We start from the raw sequence: 20,702 nt of genomic DNA on the forward strand, positions 1-20,702 counted from the left end.
GGCGTGCCATCTCCATCACAATCTTGACAGATTTGCGCCATATGACTCTAGGCTTGAGATTCCACCTGGTTTCGCTCCTGGAGCCACGAGCTTTGCCCCTCCCAGGTCCTACCTCACCCCTGTCAACTCTCCCTGGCTTCCTACATTGCCCCTCGACAAGTCCAAAGCCCCTACTTGGCAGCTATAGCATCTAAACAGTCCCAGAGAGTTTGATACCCAGAAGCGGTTTTGGAACCTAGTAGGTTTGGGCGGTTTGGATATCCCGGCCAATCGTAGCCCTAAGTGCAGCAGGCAGGATCAGCCGACCAATCGCAGCTCTGAACGCAAGAAGACGGATTCTCCGGCCAATCGCAGCTCGGAATGCAGAGATTGTAGGCGAGTCCTTGGATCGGTGGGCGTGGCTGAAGAAAGATGGCGGCGCCCGCGGCTCCGGCTGAGCCTCAGGCTTCCGGGGCTCCCCAGCTCCCCGTGTGTGTCCTGGTGTTGGGGATGGCGGGATCCGGGAAAACTACCTTTGTACAGGTGACGTGCAATGCGCGAAAGCGGTAGTGGCGCCCGACGGGTTGCCTGTGCCTGGGAGGAAGGGAAGTTGTCTGGGGGACTGGAGGGTCTGGACGCGTGGTTTCCTGGAGGCTTGCCTCTGACTCCCGAAGCCTCGTACCTTCGCCTGGGTCACCCACCGCAGCTTTCTGAATAACCGTAGTGCGTGTTTGGTACAACTGAAATTGTCTCGCTGTGAATTAGAAGCTTTTTTGAAGGTCCTGGCTTAAAGAGTAGGGGGTATATAATGCCAACACACTGGTTTTGAGTGAGTTGTGAAGAATTACTTCTTCCGACTTACCGAGTCTAAGCTCTGAGTGTACAGCGAAAATGAGATTAGCCAAGTTTTTGCTTTCACGGAGTTAATGTTTTAGTGAAGAAGATAGGGGGAAAACCTTTTACAGGGACATTCAAAGTTAGTAAGAGGTGATGGAGAGTAGAGGAGGGCTGCTAGATTAGAGGTAGATGGCTTTTAAACTTAAGAGAGTTTGTTGTTGAACAAGCGTAGTAGGTGGCGGGAATAATGAAATTGTTACAGACCGTATAGGCACGGTCAGTAACTAGAGGAGAATTCTCTGGTTCCCATCCTGTCTTTTATCATCACCTTCCAACCCCCACCCCCGTTATTGCAGAGGCTCACAGGACACCTCCACAACAGACACTCTCCACCTTATGTAATCAACCTGGACCCTGCTGTGCATGAAGTCCCCTTTCCTGCCAATATTGGTGAGTGCCTTCAGTTTTCATTTTTTTTTTTTTCTGAACTAGCTAATTCTTTTATTTCCTTTGGATTTGTTCTCTAACAGAGTAGGCTTCTTCCTTATTGAGATTTATCCCTCTCTTTATTCTAATGGTTCCTAAGTTTCATTTCCATTCACCTCTCATTTGTCCTTAGTGTGTGAAACTGTTGTAATTGATTTGAGGATAAGTGACATTAAGCCAGGCTATATATATATATAATTTAGTTTCTTTTGTCAGAGTGTAGTAAGAATTTATGAGTTCTGCTATACACTCTGATTGGTAGGAAGGTCCCGCCTATTCCCAAAGTTTTGTGTGTATGTGTAGTTGAAAATATACAATTTGTCTTTGTCTTGAAAAACAAAACAAATATATGCATTGTTATGAGGAGAATTTCTCACTGAAACTACCAGAAAGATTCAGTATGGGTGTTACTGGCAGAATATAGAGTTCAGGGTCAGTAAGACCCACATAGCCAAACTTTGCTTGTTTGTTGTTGTTTTTCAAAGAAAGAAAAAATGGGGGGTGGGGAGTAGATTCATTATGAAAGTGCATGTGATCCAGTGACAGGGTTCTTGCTGGGTTCAGGCTTCCTGATTCCCAGGTCTAGTAAGCTTCTTATAACCCAAATATACAAATTAATGTGGAGATAGGGGAGGTCTTGTTTGTCTTGTTTGAAGAATCATAGATCATTTGGGGAAGATTGACATAAAGTTTCCCATCCAAATTAGACTAAAACTGTAATAGTGTTCATCTCCACACTGGTGGGTAGGTTTCTTCTTATTTACTTATTTTCATTTTATGCATGTCTTTACACCATGATGTGTCTGATTCCTTCAGAGGCCAGAAGAGGGTGCAGGTACCTTTGGAACTGGACTTACGGGCATTTGTGAGCTATCCTGTAGGTTCTGGGGACTGAATCTGGGTCTTCTGTAAAAGCCACAAGTGCTCTCAATCACTGATTCATGTCTCCAGCCCCAGGTGGATAGGTTTTGATAGATCTTAGTAGACATTTATTTTTTGTATTACCAGGCAGTGGTTAATAAGAAGTCTTTTCTTGGTTTGAGTTTTTTTTTTTTTTTTTTTTTCTTCCCCTGTGCATGTGCCCACTACCATTAAAATTGCCTAAAACGTGTTTCAGACAATATCTGTCATAATTAAGAGCTTCTGCCCTAACTGTTTTGTTAGGGGTCTCTCTATGTAGTTCAGGCTGTTTTGGAACTTGCTTTGTAGACCAGGTTGGTCTCAGACTCACACAGGTCTGCTTGACTTTGCCTCTGCCTTTTGAGTGCTGGGATTAAAAGTGTGCACCATCACATCCAGGAGCCTAACATTCTTTATTGGTTACTCAATGATTATCTTTAGTCAGGAAGGAAGCCATCATAAATGGAGAAAGAGGTAGGTATAAGAAAATGCTGGTAAGAGGCCTAAGTCAGTTGTGGTGGCACTTCTGCGACCTTAGCCCTCAGAAGGCTGAGGACAGCTTGGGCTACATGGAAAGTTCAAAGCCAGTCCTGACAACCAAGACTATACCTCAAAAGATAAAATAAACCATTATCTCTCTTTCCCCTCAGATATCCGTGACACAGTGAAATATAAAGAAGTCATGAAACAGTATCCTTTTCTTCATCTGCTGTGGGATTGACTTGTTCCTGGAGAATTGCTTCCCACTTTGAGGGAGTGGCTTGCATGTCAAATTGCAATATACAAGTAGAAAACGTACTATTAAAAAGATGTAGGATGAGAGATGAATGTAGGAGAGATTAGAGATTTCGAGCAAGATTACCCTACTATTTGATTTCAGTTTCAGACTACAGATGTTGTAATTAGAGAGCAGAAGATGAGTGGTCAGCTGTTAACTGCCTGGGTCCAGTGAAGTGATGTTGCCTTGGTTGAGATAGCCATTGATAACTATGAATTCCACCAGGAAACTCAGGAAAATATGTTGACTTGGATTAATTCTTATGGACTGAGTTCAGCATGACATGTGGCTCTCTGTAAGTTACTTAAGGTTGCTTGGTTAATGAGGACCAGAGTAAAGAGTGTGACACGTAGCCCTGGCTGGCCTGAAATTCAGAGATTTGCCTGTTTCTGCTTCCTGCATGCTGGGATTCAAAATGTTGAGTTACGATGCCTGGTTACTTAGATAATCTTAATAACTGATGCCAGCAGCCTGTCACTGTTTGACATATGTGTATATTCACTACATTTTGATCATGTTGTTGTCTTTATCTTGTATGACCATCCCTAAAACGATGAACAAGGAGGACCTTGCTACTAAATGATTCCTGTAACACTAAGGTTGTATGTCAAAGATTAGATTGCCAGGATTCCTTATTTGAACACGGATACTGTTATATACTGAACATAGTGTTAATACTGAACATAGTGCTGTTGGATGAATGACAGTCTAGGTATGAACTATATAATCTCATATGTGCAACTTAAATCCTTAACTGAGTGCTCAGATATGGACTCGGGCCCAATGGTGGCATAGTTACCTCACTTAATCTCTTTGCTACCAGATTTGATCAGGTAAGGCTCCTTTGTCATTGATAGGCCTGGCACTATAAAAATCTGCCTCTTAATGTGCCCTTGCTTGATCACATTTGTAAAGAGTAGCAAAGATGGAGAAATACTGAAACTAAGCAGGCATTTTGGTAGACAAGAGAAATAGCTCTGGGTGTGGTGGAATATGTCTCATTTATTGTTTGTGAGACAACAAAACAAAAATCCAGGAGACCTGGGTTCTTTCTCTGGTCTCTTATTGGCTTATAATGTTATGAGTGCACAGGGCACTGTGATTAGCTAAAGCAAGGGATGGTGACACTTTCTTCTTCCTTCTTTCCTTCCTTGTTTTGTTTTTTGAGACAGGGTTTCTCTGTGGCTTTGGAGCCTATCCTGGAACTCGCTTTGGAGCCTGTCCTCGAACTCGCAGAGATCCGCCTGCCTCTGCCTCATGAGTGCTGGGATTAAAGGCATACGCCACCAACGCCCGGCTGACAATTTTTCTTATAAGTTTTCTTATAAGGAGTATTTACCGACCATCCTTTAGCTTTTCTCTGTCGCTCCCATGAAGAATCATTATATTTACACGTGTTCTGTGGCTTAAGACATTAACATTTGACTAAAGCCAGACAGGATGGTTTGTATGAGGCTGAAGCAGGAGAATCACACAGGGCTGGAGTCCACAGTATACCTGGATAACGCAGCCTGACCTAGGCTCTTTAAACCAAGCAGCGTGGCCCGTGTGCTGCGGGACCCTGACTTCACAGTGACAGGCCAGGTCTCAATGCTACTACTGTGGCTCTGCTTTTTTCCATCCAAGTGTCCATTGTTTGGTGTCCTCGGGCCGTCTTTTGTGATGGTGCATTTGACACATGCCACCCTGGAGGGTCACCTCCTGTGTTGTGTTAGAATTAGATCCTATTGTAATTGACATCTTTTTCTTCTAGGTGATGAAGTTTATCGAGAAGGCTCAGAACACATTCAAGTAGGTGGTTTCAGCTGACTGCTTATTGATTGCCGGTTGTTGGTATATTTCTAGACTTTTGAGAGGATTTGGAGACCTTTGTTAACTATGTTAACTGAGACGAGTCATTAGAAATGAAAACAGGTGGACAATAAAATGCAGAGGATTACTCCCAGCATCCTCTTTCAGATTAAGGAGGAGGACTTTCTCATTGTTTGAGGGAGCACAGTCTACTATGATGAGGAAGACATTTCATCATTTTTCACTATTGACTATTACTAAATATAAAAGTATATTTATTGAGATACAGTTTACATGCCATCCCAGTGCACAAATCAGTGGCGTCTGTTATGTCCACAGACCTGTGCACAGGGTTGTGTAATTATCACTGCAGTCAATTTTAGCATGTTCTATAGGCAGTGTCCCCCACTCCTCCATTCCCCCTCCTTCCCTCACTCCGATCTTGTCCCCAAGAAGTAGAGTTTCATCCTGGTTTTGCTCATGTCTCATTGGTAGGGTAGTGTTTCTGTGCTGATCATAGTCTCCTCTCTGATTACTGACAATAGTTTGTGCTGTGCTGTTTCTTTTCATTAGCATGAATATTGGGCCTGCAGTAAACTCTTGGGAATATTCAGCTTTAGGGCATGGTAGGACTATTTGGCAGTGTGCAGAATTTATTGCAATCTTGGATAAGCAGACATTGAGCACTCTCTGATGGGATATCTTCAGAATTACCCAAGTATAACACCCCTTTAATCGTTTCCTTGACCCAGATATGTCCTGATTGACACACCCGGACAGATTGAAGTATTCACCTGGTCAGCTTCTGGGACAATTATCACCGAGGCCCTAGTGAGTGTTCTGGGTCTTGTTCATGAACCAATCTGGAGGGTCAGCTCAGCCTCTGTTTATTGCCTGGGGCTGAATGGAAAGGGAGAGGAGAGGCTCTGCATACCCCATCCACAGTGGTTCTCTCTTGCAAGAAAGGGAGGAAAAGAGTATGGGAGCACATGCTGAGTCCTCTGATGAAGACTTTATTCATTCTGTGGTTCTAGGCATCCTCATTTCCAACAGTGGTCATCTATGTAATGGACACATCACGAAGTACTAACCCAGTGACCTTCATGTCCAACATGCTGTATGCATGCAGGTAACTGATGGGTGGTAGGCGTGGTGTTCTGTCAACTATGAGGCCTCTTTCTCTTTTTTTATTTTTTATTTTTTAAAAGACATTTACTTATTTGTATGTGTGTGGACCTGCATGAATATATATGTACCACGTGTGTGCAGGAGCTTGTGGAGGATAGAGGAGGTGGTCAGATCTCTTCAAACTGGAGTTAGAGGCAGTTGTGAGCCACCATGTAGGTGCTGGGAACTGGACCTGGGTCCTCTGTAAAAGCAGTAAGCGCTCTTAACCACTGAGCCATCTCTCCAGCTTTATTTTATCTGACTTTGTTCCTCTTGGTTTTGAGTCCTGGTTATACACCCCTGTGTATATGATTTGTGATCTTCTGTATTTACTACTCAGTTCATTATCTAGTAAAGAGAGACATGTACTGTTGGCATTTCCTCTCAGCATCTTCCTCCCTTTCTTGTCAGAGAAATAGATGGTAATTATTTCTGGATAGGTGAGATCTAAGTCTGGATAGAATAGAGTTTTCTGATGTAAATGGTGCTTAGGTTTTGTGTAAGTAATGTAAAAATGTAATGTGAGGGGATACTAGGAATGAAAAGTTTGTCAAAACCAGCAATGGTGGTACATTCCTATCATCCCAAGTTAGGAGGTGAAGGAGGGCAAATTCAAGGCCGTATAGACTGGAGTAAGACCCTGCCATAGCATTATGAACAATAATAACAGAAAGATTTTAGTTACAATCCAAACATGAACTACTTTATCCTGAATGTTACATTGGAAGAAAAAAAGATACTTCATGGTTCACTGTGAAATCAGACTGAAGTTGACCAAATTTAACTTTGGGAATGGACAAGAGCCATCACTTGTATGCTAGGTCTCAGAGTAAACATCATATTGGATGCAAGAAGTCCTGATCCACATAGATAACATTGTTCCACAATTATGTTAATGAGTACAACACAGCTTCTTGATTATCCTGAGTGTGGTAGTCATTTCACAGTGTACTCATAGCTCAAAATGTCAGAGGACTGGGAATGCAGCTCAGCAGGAGAGGGTGTGCCTGGGTCAGCCAACAGACTTGCAGACACTAAATCAATAAGGAGTAAGGGAAGATCAGCTTTAAGAACAGTTCATGATGCCTGCTTTAAGTATATATAATTTTACCGAGGTAGATGCAGAAATTTTCAACCTGCAGGACAATACTTTTAGAGGCTGAGGCAGGAGAATTACTATAAATTCAAGGCCAGCCTAGACTATATATTAATAAGTTCTAGGCTAGTAGTGTACAGAATGGGACCTTGTCTTTAAAACAAAGCAAAAATTATATACATTTATATGGCATTTGTATGTATTAAAGGAGATTTTATATATATATATATATACATACACACACACACACACACACACACACACACACACTTACTTATGTGAAAGTGTCTACCAGAGTAACTATCCTATTTTGGGTATTCACTGCTTGGATACAAAAGAGAATTGATTGATAAAATGTTAAAAAAGGATCAATATCAACACATGATATGTGTTGGGGGTCAGCTGCTGGCTTGATGTTGGTGGTCATTTGTTTTCCTTTGGGAGAAGAGAATGAATAGCACCTACAATTCAGTCTGAAGATTTCCTTTCTCTTTAATTAGTCCTAAGAGTCTGAATGCCTTAAGTTGTCTTTGGAAACAACTCACTATATGCCCTGACTGGTCTTGAACTCATGAACTTTCTGCCTCTGCCTTCTGAGTGTAATAATGAATTTTTTCCCCCCCTTCAGCATCTTGTACAAAACCAAGCTGCCTTTCATTGTGGTCATGAACAAAGTAAGTGGTGCTTCCTCTGGTGACTTCAGCATGTCTTAACACAGAGCCTTGACTCACATTAGAAGGTCTGGATAGGTGTGAGGAGTGACTTCAAGTGCTGTCAGCACATAAGATTTTACTACAGAAAGTCAGAGGCACATCAGGGAAGTGGATACTGCCAGATGGAATGGGTATTTAGTGCGGCCTCTCCCCCACTGATTGTAGGGCAGACAGAGTAACGGTTAACCTTCAACATCAGGGATTCTGTGTCATTAGAGGAACAGTGTACTGGAAATACTGATCAGACACAAGGCAGATTGCTTAACAGTTTGTTGCAGTGAAGCTGGGAACAGGGGAGCTAGAGAAGAAAATCTGATGTTGAGTTCTTTGCTGTCACTACTTATTTAAATGATTTTGCCTCGGTTTAGTTGTGACCTTGATTCAGGTTGCTGATGGCTGCCTTCTCTCTGGCACAGACTGACATCATTGACCACAGCTTTGCAGTGGAGTGGATGCAGGATTTTGAGGCTTTCCAAGATGCCTTGAACCAAGAGACTACCTACGTCAGTAACTTAACTCGCTCCATGAGCCTGGTGTTAGATGAGTTCTACAGCTCACTCAGGGTAAATTTTAGCTTCTATCGTAGTGATGATAGCTGCAGATAATGTCTTGCCATGGCCTTAACTAGCTTTGAACCAGCATTGGAAGGAGATGCTTTATATTCTGAAAGTGACCTCTGCTGCGTTGCTTAGTGGAAGTAGTTCATGGGCTGGGTGGCAGCTCAGTAGCTGAGTCCTTTGTCCACCATGCAAATTCACACTGCTTCTTGGCAGGTGGTGGGTGTCTCTGCTGTGGTGGGCACCGGCTTCGATGAACTCTGTGTTCAAATCAGCAGTGCTGTGGAAGAATACGAAAGGTGAGGATAAAGGAAAGGCTGTTGATGTGTTCTTCATTACCTACATTTCTCATGGTAGTCGCTTGCATTTACATCTTCTATGTAAAGTCTATCTACTTCCATATGTGTGTTAGACCTGGCCACACTCAGGAGTAACAAGTGTCTGTTCCCTTTTTTAAAAAGATAGAAATGTTCACTGGTCAGAGTAGTTGCCAGGCAGGGAACATCAACTGTGTACTGAAAAGAGCCACTTGGTTGATGTTACAAACTTTGTGGGCAACTTCTCACATCTGTCATTGTAGACCAAAAGTCCTGTAGATAGTTCAGAAGCAAAAGATGGTGGATGTGTCCCTGTAAGGAATTCCCTGCAGAAACAGACATGCTGTGGATCTGGCACTGAGGTTGCTGTATTATTTGAAGAGGTATATGCAAAGTCCCAGCACAGTTATTGACATATCATAGAGACACTTCATACATGTCTGTTACAACTGTTGTCATTGCTGAGAGTGGGACACCATTCACCTAAAGGAGAGCACCTGTGGCACTGGGACCATGACGTCGTGGGCTGCTTGTTAGCTGCTTCACATTCATAGTTTGACCCTATGGATGGCATTGTGGTTGCCAGGCAACATTATTTTCCCACTGATTAACTGTTAAGGTTTTTGTGTGTGTGTTTCCCGGGATCAGAATGGAGTCCATTCTGTTGTCATTCAGGGCCATCACTTCCTTACACTTCCCGAACAACAGCCCATCTTCTTCCCCGTTTCCTTGAACCAGTGGCGAGCACCTCAGCTTCTCAGCTGTGGTGCCGTCATTGTTAGTCTTTACAACAGCAGTCAGGAGTTGTTGGGTTCCTCCGGGTAGACTAGCGATGCCGACAGTGTGCCGGGAACTCCAGTGAGGCTGGGTCTTGGTGGTGGTGGTTTTAGCAAACAAACAATAGGTCCGTGTGGGTGGGGTGGGTTGTCCAGGTGAGAACTTAAAAGGCATTTCTTTCTCCAGGGAATATCGGCCGGAATATGAGCGCCTGAAGAAATCACTGGTAAGAGGGATAGTGTGTTAGAGCTTCCAGAGAGACCATCTGACCCACACAAGGCACAGTCCTGCAGTCCCAGCCAGTCACCAGAGACTGGTCTGCTGTCCTGTGCTTTGATCAGCATTCTGGTAGTAGGGATGAGAAGTAAAGGTTTTTTGACACAGGGTTTCTCTGCCTGGCTATCCTGGAACTCACAGAGATCTGCCTGTCTCTGACTCCCAAGTGCTGGGACAAGGCATGCATCACCACTGCCTGGCTTGTATTTTAATTTTTTTCTGGCTTTCTTGAGATATAATTGACTAATGGAACTTCAGTGTTTCTTTTAAATTCTTGCTTTTTTTTTTTTTTTTTTTTGTTCATTTTTGGTAGTGCTCTACACACTGAATTATGTGCCTAGCCCTGTTTGGTTTGAGTTGAGGTCTCACTGTACCCCAGGCTGGTCTAAAACTCTGGGGCTCTAGTCATCTCTTACCTCAGTCACTTGATCACGTGGGATTGCAGGCATGTGACACCTTCTCCCCCCATAATGACTTGTTCATTGACATTGACATCTGTATGTATGTTGTCTGTATGCAGAAAGGCCTCCTAACAATTTTTCTTTTTACATTTGAATATTTATCCTTTTTCTTTTGCCTCATCCTTCTGAGTGCTGGGATTATAGGCATGAACCACTTTGTATCTGAATTTTTAAAACATCAGGATTTTACTGAAATATATTTACCAAGACCTTTTTATGCCCCACCTTACTCGGTCTCTGAGATAAATTTAAAGGCTTGGATGATTTTTGAGATTAGAGCGGCATGTCACAGCTCTTGTCCTAAATGGTACATTGAGGCTCTCCCATTGTTAGAGCCTGCACTGGGGCTTTTGTCACAGGGCCTTGTGAGCGCCACTTGAGGCTTCTTTGGTCATGGTTTTGGGTTTTCATTCAGCATACACCTGGAAATCTGCTGTCACTTGGGCCCACATGACTCATTGGTTTTGTCTCCATCTGTCACTCTCTACCAGTCTCTAGTACTTTTGTAATTCCTAATCTCGTCTTTAAAGAGTGGCATTTTGGGATTGGGGACTTTAGCTCTGTTGAGTGTCTGCTTAGCATGCACAAAACCTTGGGCTTATTCATTCTTTAGCAACCAAGCATGGTGATGGACCCTTTTAAGTTTAGGGTAATCCGTAGTTACATAATGAGTTTGGGGGTGGCCTACAGTACATGAGACCCACCTTAAAAAAAGCTGGCATCTAATTTATGCGTCTTTACTGTTTTGCTTTATTCATTTATTTATTTTTGCTGGAGATTGAACTAGTGCTTCACATCTGCTGAGCACTCAACATCTCAGAGATGCATGTGGAGGTCATAAGACAACTTGCAGGAGTTGGTTCTCTCCTATCACGTGGTCTCCACCAGTGGGATTTAGGTTGTCAGGCATGGCTGCAACGTTTGCACCGCTGAGCCATCTCACCAGCCGGGATCTTCCAGTTTAACCTGAGGACATCTCCCCTGTCTGTAGGTGACTGCTCAGAGGGATCAGCAGAAGGAGCAACTGGAGCGCCTTCGGAAAGATATGGGCTCTGTAGCCCTGGACCCAGGGACCAGCAAAGGTATTGGAAGGGCTCTTGGCATTAGGGTGGATCCCCTATCGGTAATATATGTGTAAATGAGAAAGAATGGGTGGGAGGTGGGGCACATACATCATGGATCCCTGTAAGTGACCTGGGACTGTAAAAGTACTTAAGGATGGTGTACACTTTATGCTGCTCTGAGTTTCTTTTGGAAGTTTTGTATTATGGCAAGGCACTCTAGCTTTTATTTATTTTTTTTTATGGTGTGTTATAACTGAATTTTAGGCATTATTATGCAAAAATGATGCTCTTATTTTCAATCCTATGTATACTTCCTAAAAAATGAAGATATTGTAGAACCTTAGTGTAGCCTAGCCTGTGATGCACACCTTTAATCCCAGCACTGGGGAGGCAGAAGCAGGTGGATCTCTGAGTTTGAGGCCAGCCTGGTCTACAGAGTGAGTTCCAGGACATCCAGGGCTATATAGAGAAACCCTATCTCAAAAAACAAAACTTAAAAAAAAAAAAAAAAAAATGAAAAAAAAAAGCAAAAACAAAAACCAAGAAACACCCAAACAAACAAACAAAAAACCCCAAACCAGAAACAAAACCTCAGTACAGTTAGGAAAAATGTTGAGTTAGCATGGACACACTATTGTCTAGTAGAGGGTCTTACCTAGGTGTGGCTGTTTGCCTTCAGAGCAGACTTAGCTCATCAGGTTTGGGATGAGGGCCCTTATCCACTGAGTGGTCTGGCTGGCCCTGGACTTGTGTTTAGTCTGATGCTTTCTTTCCTTTCATGCCTGCACATGCTTTAATTACAAAGCCCTTCAGTGTCTGCTCGGGTCTAGTCCCCCTGTACTGTTCCCTCTCTCTGGCTATTCTTACGTTTGCTTTTCCACATGGGCCTAGGGGAGTGTCTAGGATATACTCATATTAAATAATACATACCCCATGGGGTACACAGATTGCGTGATAGTTAAGAGCATTTATTGCTCTTGCAGAGAACCTGGGTTCAGTTCCCAGCACCCACATGATGGTTCATAACCACCCACTCCAATTCCAGGGGCTCCAACACTCTTTTAACTCCATGGGCACCAGGCTTACATATGGTTCATAAACATAAGTGTATGCCAAACACTCATACACATAAAAGTAATGTGTAATATATAAATATTGTGTATAAATCTATTATGTGTGTGTGTGTATTCATGCCTACCCAGGCAGGCTTTTTTGATGAACATAAGTGAACAAAGGTCACAAACAGATGCTTCTTTCTTTTAATAAGGTACCTGAGAAAAAAAAATGGTTGCTATATGAAGAAAAAGAACTCAAGTATATAATTTATTGCCATATTGCCACAATAAATACAAAAATAAAATGGAACTTATATATTAATAAAATTAAATTCATCTATTTGGTTTCTGAGTTGCAACAATTTTCTTTCTTTTTTTTTTGGGGGGGGGGTTTCGAGACAGGGTTTCTCTGTGGGGCCTGTCCTGGAACTCGATCTGTAGACCAGACTGGCCTTGAACTCATAAACATCTGTGTGCCTTTGCCTCCCGAGTGCTGGGATTAAAGATGTGTACCACCATGTCTGTTTGGCCGCTGAGATTTGTTTCTCTCCCGGTTACTGCCTTCAGCTCAACTTACACCCCTCCCCAGCTGAGCTCCGCAACTTGACAGTCTCTCAGTGGTCAGTGGTCGCATCGTCCTATACATTTGGTCCCACTGAGTCTGTGACAGGAATTTCTGGATCAGACTTTCTTCTCATTCTTAGGCTGAGTCCTTATTCACTGAGGAGGGAATATTACCTCTAGTAGTGTATTTGATCTCCCTTCCTCCCCCTTTCCACTGCCTGAGGGTTGCCACTGCTGCTCTGTTCTGTATCTTTTCACCCTGTTTTTTCTTCAGACCTCCCCTGAACCTGTATCCTACCTAGAAGCTTCTACAGTGTTTAAACAGTTGCCAGTGTGCAGCCTTATAGTTCTTTATCTTTCATCAGGAAAAACATAGCTACTTCCAGTCTAAGAGATAGTGAAGCAGAGTGCTGGTGTGTCAGGGGTATGTTTCTCATGTTTTCCTCAGTGGAAAGAAGGGGGCTTCTGAAATTGCTTTGTGAACTAGGCCGTGACAGAAATGACAGGTACAGTCAATGATACCCTTAGAAGACTCGCTCCCCTGCCTGTCTGTCGTCAGGAGCACTCTCATGCTGCCAGCGGATAATCATAATTACTCAGAATCAGTTCTTTGAAGACACATCTGTATTGATTCGTGTTTTAACCCCAGACAGTCTGTCTCCTGCGCTGGACCCTTCTGACTTGATCCTGACTCGAGGGACCTTGGATGAAGAGGATGAAGAAGTTGAGAGTGACACTGATGACATTGACCACAGAGGTGAGAGGTAGCTGATGGAAAAAAAGCAGCACTGGGGCTGACATGGTTGAGACTTTGAAGATCCTGGGCCTACGGTCAGGGGCAGGGAGGAGGAGATGGGAAAGCATGTGGTCCCAGCAAAGTTTCCTACATGAAGGGTTCTGGCCTTGCTAGGTGTTCTAATTTCATTCCTCCATCATTATGGAGAAATCAGAGCAGGGGCTTCAGACTGCTGGTCCTGTCACATCCACAGTCACGAGCAGAGGGCAATGCATACATGCAGCCTCACTTGTTGATTGGTTGGTTGGTTGGGGGAATTTTTGTTGTTTTTCTGTTTTGTCTTTTCTCTGTATATCCCTGACTGTACTTGAACTCACAGAGATCCACCTGCCTCTGCCTCCTGAGTTCTGGGATTAAAGGCGTGCACCACTATTGCCTGGCCAGCCTCACTTGTTTATATGAGATCAGCTTGGTTTTCCACTCATACAGTTCAGGACCCCAGTCTAGGAAACACTCTACACACAGTGGGCAGGCTCTTCCCCCAGTACCATGCCTTTTATGTCTTGTAACTTCTGACTCCATCTGAGATGTCACCATTTCTGTCTGTTACTGCTTTTTGGTTAATTGGTGATAAGGGTGTATTCCAGGATCTCTTGCTTGCTAAAAGTATGTGCCTCTGAGCTACATCTGGGATTGTTAATGTTGGTTTTGTTATTGTTGTTACTTGTTTGTTTCTCAAGACTGAGAAACCTGTACTGGAATTTGCTATGTAGACCAGGCTGGCCTCAAACTCATAGAGATCCACCTGCCTCTACCTCACAAGTGCTGGGATTAAAGGCTCGCTCCACCACCACCTGGCAATGTTGGGTTTTTAAAAAGATATATTTATTTTTACTTTATGTATGACATTGTCTTGCCTTCATGTGTGTGTGAATGCCTGGTCCCTGTAGAGGTCAGAAATCCCCTGGAACTAGAGTACAGATGTTGTAATCCACCATGTGGGTGCTGGGTACAAAGCCGGGGCCTCTGCAAGAGCAACAGATGCTCGTCACTGCTGAACCACCTCTCCAGCCCCTGAGTGTTTTGTTTTGAATATTTAACAGTCTAATGTGCTGGGTCCCTACTTTATTCCCAGCTCTTGGGTGGTTGAGGCAGTAGGTAAATCTACTACAGATATTTTTGTGTCTCTTGCCTACCTGAGTAGACCTCAGTTTGGTTATTTACTTACATGCTGCATGTTTTGGCAACTTGATAAATAAGGCATGCTACTGGAATCCATTTCATTAATGAAGGGTGTGAGTACTTAACACCTTAAAAGTAGTTTTAGCCAGGTGTGGTGGGACATGGCTGTAACTTCAGTGGTGGAGAATGAGGCAGGAGGACTAGGGGTTCCAGGCCAGCTTGGGATCTAGAGTGAGTCCCTGTCTTGAAAGGTGAAAGGTAATTTTAAGATGTGGTTTCTGACGGGCGTGACAAGAGCGCTGATTCTCTTGTCGTACCGTACCGTGAGGGTTTCAGAAGAATTGCCCCTTCCTCTTGCAGTCACAGAGGAAAGCCGCGAAGAGCCGGCCTTTCAGAACTTCCTTCAAGAATCGATGGCACAGCACTGGAACAGAAGCAAGTAGCCGTCCGTCCCTCTTGTTGCCAGAGTCTGACGTGCTGGCTCATGCACAGAAGCCCTTGCTGGGAGGCAGTCGAGCAGTTTCCTTCAGGGTACTAACTCTTTTGGGGGAACCTGGACTGAGATGAAGTCATGGTTGAAGGTGGAGCTGGCAGGTGGGTGCCCATCCTTGGTTAGCTTCTCTCAGTATTTATGCAAGGAAGTGTTTTCTCACCGCTCTGGAAGCTGATGAGTGAAATTTCATCTGCATTATTTGAACTCAAGTCCTTTGCTGCTGCTGAGGCAGGAGACCTTCTACTGAAGATGACTAGGCTGGCCTGGACTCAGCTCTTCAGCACTGTGCTCTTGGCTCTGTACCCCAAGTTGCTGTTCTTTAATCAGAATGGGTCAGAATGGGAGGGGGAACGGATGGAACAGACGGGCGGTACTGTGCCCTAGGCAGCCATGCTGATGAGATGTGCTCGCACGAGGTAACACATTCTAAAGAATCCTGTTTGAATGGTGACTTGGATAAAGTTTTTAACTTTAACTTTGTGTCATGATTTTAAATTAGAAATTATGTGATCATTAGTCGATTCAGCACTGTTAGTTACAACAGAGCTTTAAAGGCAGGTCTGGTGGGATGTAATGCGTAGTTTAATTTCCCATGTCCATTCATCTACCAGGTCCAAAACCATGTCCTATTTATATCGTACTTAGAACAATATAAATCATTGTTTATGACCATAGGATTCGACTAGGCGTCCTTTCACTAATATGTTAACTAGAAGGGTTCACCCTGCTTCTCTGGACCAGAAGATCATCAGCCAGGAAAATTTTACTGATACATCTCCAAATTGGCTTCCCTGGAATGGGGTGGGTGCTCAGCGGGCTGTTCAGTAAGTCCTCCAGGTGACTGTGGTGTGTTCTGCTTTCAGAACACCGTTCCAACTCCTATGATGTAATCCCAGGCTAGAAGAATCAACTACCAAACCTTTCAACTCAGCCTTTTCTTGTTTGGTGCTTGTTCTCCAGTTTTACTTCAAAGTAGCACAGAATTTTATTTTACCTTTAATTATTCAGTATTCTATACCTAGTGGGAAACAATGATATAAAAATCTGAGCTTTTTCTTTCCTCTTTTAATGGTCCTGCCCACAGTCATGACCATTGTGCAAGTCTTTAATCCAAGCATTTGGGAGGCAGAGACAGGTGGGCTTCTGTGGGTTCAAGACCTGTCAGGGCTACATAGTAAAACCCTGTCTTAAAGAGAAAGAAAAAATAGAACATATCTGTATATCCCAGACCACCTCTGCCTCCTGTGTGCTGCATTTATAGGGTTGGGCCATCATACTTGCTTGACCTATTTAAGGGGGAACCATTTGCAAAGCAAAACCCTTGTAAGGAGTACAGGTTTTTCCCGCCCACTGCCTGGTCTTGTCCCGCCGCCGCGCCAGCCCCAAATAACACACAGAGACTCTATATTTGATATTATACTGTTGGCCAGTTACTACTTTCTTATCGGCTAGCTCTGTCTTAAGTATTAACCCATTTGTGTTAATCTATGTATTTCCATGTGGTCTTCTTACCCGGAGCATACTGCTCTCTCCAGACTCTCCATCTTGACTCCTCTTTACCACTTCCTATTTCCTCCTTGTCTCCTAGTCCTCCTATCTTCCTTTCCTATTGGCCAACAGTGCTTTATTATTAACCAGTATGAGAAACATAAACAGAATGACCTCTCCCATCATCTCCTCTTTTCTGTCTAAATAAAAAGAAGGGTTTTAACCTTAACATAGCATAATATATTATACAACAGTTATCAAGTAAGAATCACAGTTAACAATATTTAGTCCATTAACATTTAGCAAGATTTGAAGAAAATATTCCATCATCTATTCTATCTTTGTGTGTCTAAAGTCTAAGTAACTTATCTTTAATCCTAACTAATGAGAACTATAACCATAACTATCTGTCTTCAACTCCTTCAAAGACCACAGAAGGATAATATATAAGCTCTAGAAATGACAACAGAGACAACTCACTGCCTGGTCACCCGAAGTTCTTTTGTAATCTTCCATCTTCAGCCCATAGGCCATAGTGTGTCTGGCAGACTCTTCAGCAAAGCAGGAAACTTTAAACTGTCTTCTTGTATTGGCAGTTTGTCAGTCACTTTTCTCTGTGTCCTGCAGACTGTCTGGCAGACTCTTCCATGAAGCAGGACTGTTGCAGCAATATCCATCTTGAATCAGCAGTCACTTTTCTGTGGGCCCTGCATGTCCAGTTTATACAGCATAAAGTCAAACAGTCCAGACAAGAGCAGTATCTTGTCCAAATGGCTAGTCTTGCCATATTGGAAGTAAACTCCATAATGAGTTTCTTCAATGTCCATCTTCCTTTCTGACGCAGGTGGTGTTGCCAGGAACAATTATGTCTCATTGTCAAGAAAAACCCTAAACCATTTTAAATGCCATATTCTGTAGATCTTTGAAAGGTTTGAAGAATGCCTATTCATCTCAAATACATCACTGTATATCTAGAAAACCTAACTAACTTAACTATAAGTTTTGACTATTATAGGTAACTATCTATAATCTGCACAAAATTATACATTACATTTCTAACTGAGCTATATAAACACAATACCTAAACAAGAGAAATTTAGATATCACAAAATTGACCTTAAATTGTATCAATAAATGAAAATCCATTCCAAAATGAAGTATTCATATCTATACCATAATCCCCTTTTTACCTTTAAAAAGAGATTGGTTGTGGTCATTAACCATTTATAACCAACCCCATATATATGAAAACAAACATTTATAAACAATATATGGGAATTTGGGCGTTGTTCTTTCCAAACTACTTCCTGCTGGTAAAGGGCGCTGTCATGGGGGAATCCTAAGAAGACGCAGAAATCTTGGCTGTAGTCTGCAAGGCTGCTTTGTTGAGCTGTTTTGAATGTAGGATCATCTGGTACTCTGTTTCAGGGGGTCTGGCTTGATCAAACCACATTAGTCTGGAAGGAATCACAGCTTTTCATTTTCTGTGGAAACAAAAATAGAAATCCTTTTCCCCAGTAACTTGTCCTTAGACTTAAATTTTTGAGTCAAAGCATTTTTAAAATATATAAGTTGAATTAATGCAGCAGCATTTCCTTTATCAGTTGTTATTTTCTCAGCAGTCAAACAATGCAGAGACAACACAATAGCATACCGTAACCAGATTCTCTCTGAGCTTTTCATCTTTATGTGGCTTTATTATTACTCTGTTTCTTTTACTTTTTATTTTTTATTTTTTGAGACAGGGTTTCTCTGTGTAACTCTTATCTGTCCTGGAATTTACTCTGCAAACCAGGTTTACTTTGAAATCACAAGAGATCTGCTTGCCTCTGTCTCTCAAGTGCTGGGATTAAAGGTGTGTGCCACCACACCCAGCTGTTCTCTGTCTTTTTAAAACCATTTCATTTTTTTCCCCCATGTCTACGTATATTTTAAAACACAATGTAACCCTTTAGAGGTTTTTCTTAATGTGAATCTGTCTTTACTGTAAATCTTTATCTTTGTCTGGCCACAAGTCTTTATCTGGTAAACAACAACATTGCTAAAATGAAATTCATAGTTGTTTCTGCTGAGGTTTATCAATCATGGCGGCGGCTATTTTACCGCCAGCACTGAAAGGTGTGCTCACTGCCTTTGCCTGTGCTGCCCTCCAGCCCCATGCTGCCGGCTTGGAGATGTGGTCACTGTCATTGCATGCTCTTGTACACACCAATAAATTGTTAGCAGTGCTTTTTTAAAGCCCTGCGGTTTTTTACCGCTTATGCTGAGTCAGGAACCTTCCCTTAAAGGAGCCTCGCAAATATCTGCTTGTCTCTCGCAAAGCAGAGTCCAACCGAGAAAAATGCTGTTAGTAAGAAGCCTTGCTTGTTTCTGTTCTTTTGTTTCTAAAACCCTTTTTTAAGCTTTTGTTAAATTTTAAGTGGAAGTTCTTACTAGCCACGTGGGCGCCATCTGTAAGGAGTACAGGTTTTTCCCGCCCACCACCGCGCCAGCCCCAAATAACACACAGAGACTCTGTATTTGATATTACACTGTTGGCCAGTTACTACTTTCTTATCGGCTAGCTCTGTCTTAAGTATTAACCCATTTGTGTTAATCTATGTATTTCCATGTGGTCTTCTTACCCGGAGCGTACTGCTCTCTCCAGACTCTCCATCTTGACTCCTCTTTACCACTTCCTATTTCCTACTTGTCTCCTAGTCCCTCCTATCTTCCTTTCCTATTGGCCAACAGTGCTTTATTATTAACCAGTATGAGAAACATATACAGAATGACATCTCCCATCAAACCCTGAACATGCTAGTCTCATCTTCATGGCCTCCTCTTATCCATTTCTTTCTTAAAATGTTACTTGCCTGTCCTGCTGTCGGCTCTATAAGGGTCTGGTCTTTATGACACTTGTATGAGATATATATATATATATATGGATGTGCTTAGTGGATGTTTCCCAGCTAAGTAAACTAACACTTTTCATACACCCACTGCCTATTGGCTACCTCATTCATGAAAACAAATATCAAAACAGGATAGGTTTGAAGAGTGTTAAGGATTAATTTGCAAGTGTATAAAACATTAAAAAAAAATGTATAATTTCAGGAGGCAGAAGGACTGCAGGACACCAGGCTAGGGTACATGATGTGAATGTCTTTAAATACCCGGAAACTGGGATCGTTCAGTGGGTTAAAGGCACCTGCTATGCCAACCTGATGCCATGTGTTCAGTCCCTGGATCCCATGTGGAGGTAGGAGAGAACTAACTGCACAGTGTTGTCTCTGGCCTCTCCATACATGCCCCCACATGTATCATGCACACGTGTACATAATAAACCCTGAAACACGGAGCTCACCCCAATCTTGGTTTGGCATTTGAGGATGGAAACACACCTATCCTTTGGCTTAAACTCTGTTACCAGTTGATATCAGTGCTGTGCTTGACTTTCACAGGAGCTTATTGCAGTGGGCATCAGTCAGTACAGAAACTGTAACTGGCCAGAGTGTAGAGAGCGATGGTGAAATGCTAATTAAGACATCTATACCACCCCTACCCCATGCCCAGGGAACATCATATAAGGGGGGGGGGGTGGGAAGAATTTAAGAACCAGAGGATGGGAGATGTACTGCAAAAAAGATAACTTCTGGATATGATGTAGTCACTTCATTCATGAACTCTGCAGCAGTGGTTATTTATCTGTATGAGATCTGCACAAGATAGGCCTACCAAGGCTTCATCGTGATGAGAGGACACCCTTGAGGCCTCATCCCTCAGAGGGCCTTTAGGGAGGGGGCATCCTTTGTCTCAGTGAGGTAGCTGCTGCTAAGTTGTTCTTGTTCCATTAAATTCTCACCCACACTTGAGGCGTGGTAAAAACTCTGGGTCACACACACAGATATGAAAGAGGGGTGGGGGGAATCTTGTTCCAAAGAAGGGAAACAATGCACATGTATGAAATGGTTAGAGAATTAAATAAGAACTAGAATAACTCAAA

At 42.9% G+C, this 20,702-nt stretch overlaps 1 protein-coding gene across 1 annotated transcript; it reads left to right on the top strand.

The window, feature by feature from the left end:
• Positions 1 to 371: 371 nt before the first annotated feature.
• Positions 372 to 15,704, top strand: Gpn1 (GPN-loop GTPase 1). Its single transcript, XM_051181819.1, has 14 exons — positions 372 to 522; positions 1,173 to 1,266; positions 2,853 to 2,892; positions 3,747 to 3,813; positions 4,734 to 4,771; positions 5,524 to 5,602; positions 5,806 to 5,900; positions 7,663 to 7,708; positions 8,164 to 8,310; positions 8,521 to 8,603; positions 9,585 to 9,624; positions 11,127 to 11,217; positions 13,468 to 13,575; positions 15,097 to 15,704. Exons 1-14 carry the CDS (start codon positions 412 to 414, stop codon positions 15,177 to 15,179), a joined length of 1,122 nt encoding a protein of 373 aa, XP_051037776.1. The 5' UTR covers positions 372 to 411; the 3' UTR covers positions 15,180 to 15,704.
• The last annotated feature ends 4,998 nt before the right edge of the window (positions 15,705 to 20,702 follow it).

The sequence above is a fragment of the Phodopus roborovskii genome, unplaced genomic scaffold (assembly GCF_943737965.1).
Source record: "Phodopus roborovskii unplaced genomic scaffold, PHOROB, whole genome shotgun sequence".
In the NCBI taxonomy this organism is placed as follows: Eukaryota; Metazoa; Chordata; class Mammalia; order Rodentia; family Cricetidae; genus Phodopus; species Phodopus roborovskii.

Excerpts from the sequence above, each read along its gene's own strand:
- Gpn1 (XM_051181819.1), top strand. The coding sequence starts at position 412 with ATGGCGGCGCCCGCGGCTCCGGCTGAGCCTCAGGCTTCCGGGGCTCCC. Across the intron at positions 1,267-2,852 it reads CCCCTTTCCTGCCAATATTG|ATATCCGTGACACAGTGAAA; the intron begins GTGAGTGCCTTC and ends CTTTCCCCTCAG. Across the intron at positions 9,625-11,126 it reads AGCGCCTGAAGAAATCACTG|GTGACTGCTCAGAGGGATCA; the intron begins GTAAGAGGGATA and ends CCCTGTCTGTAG.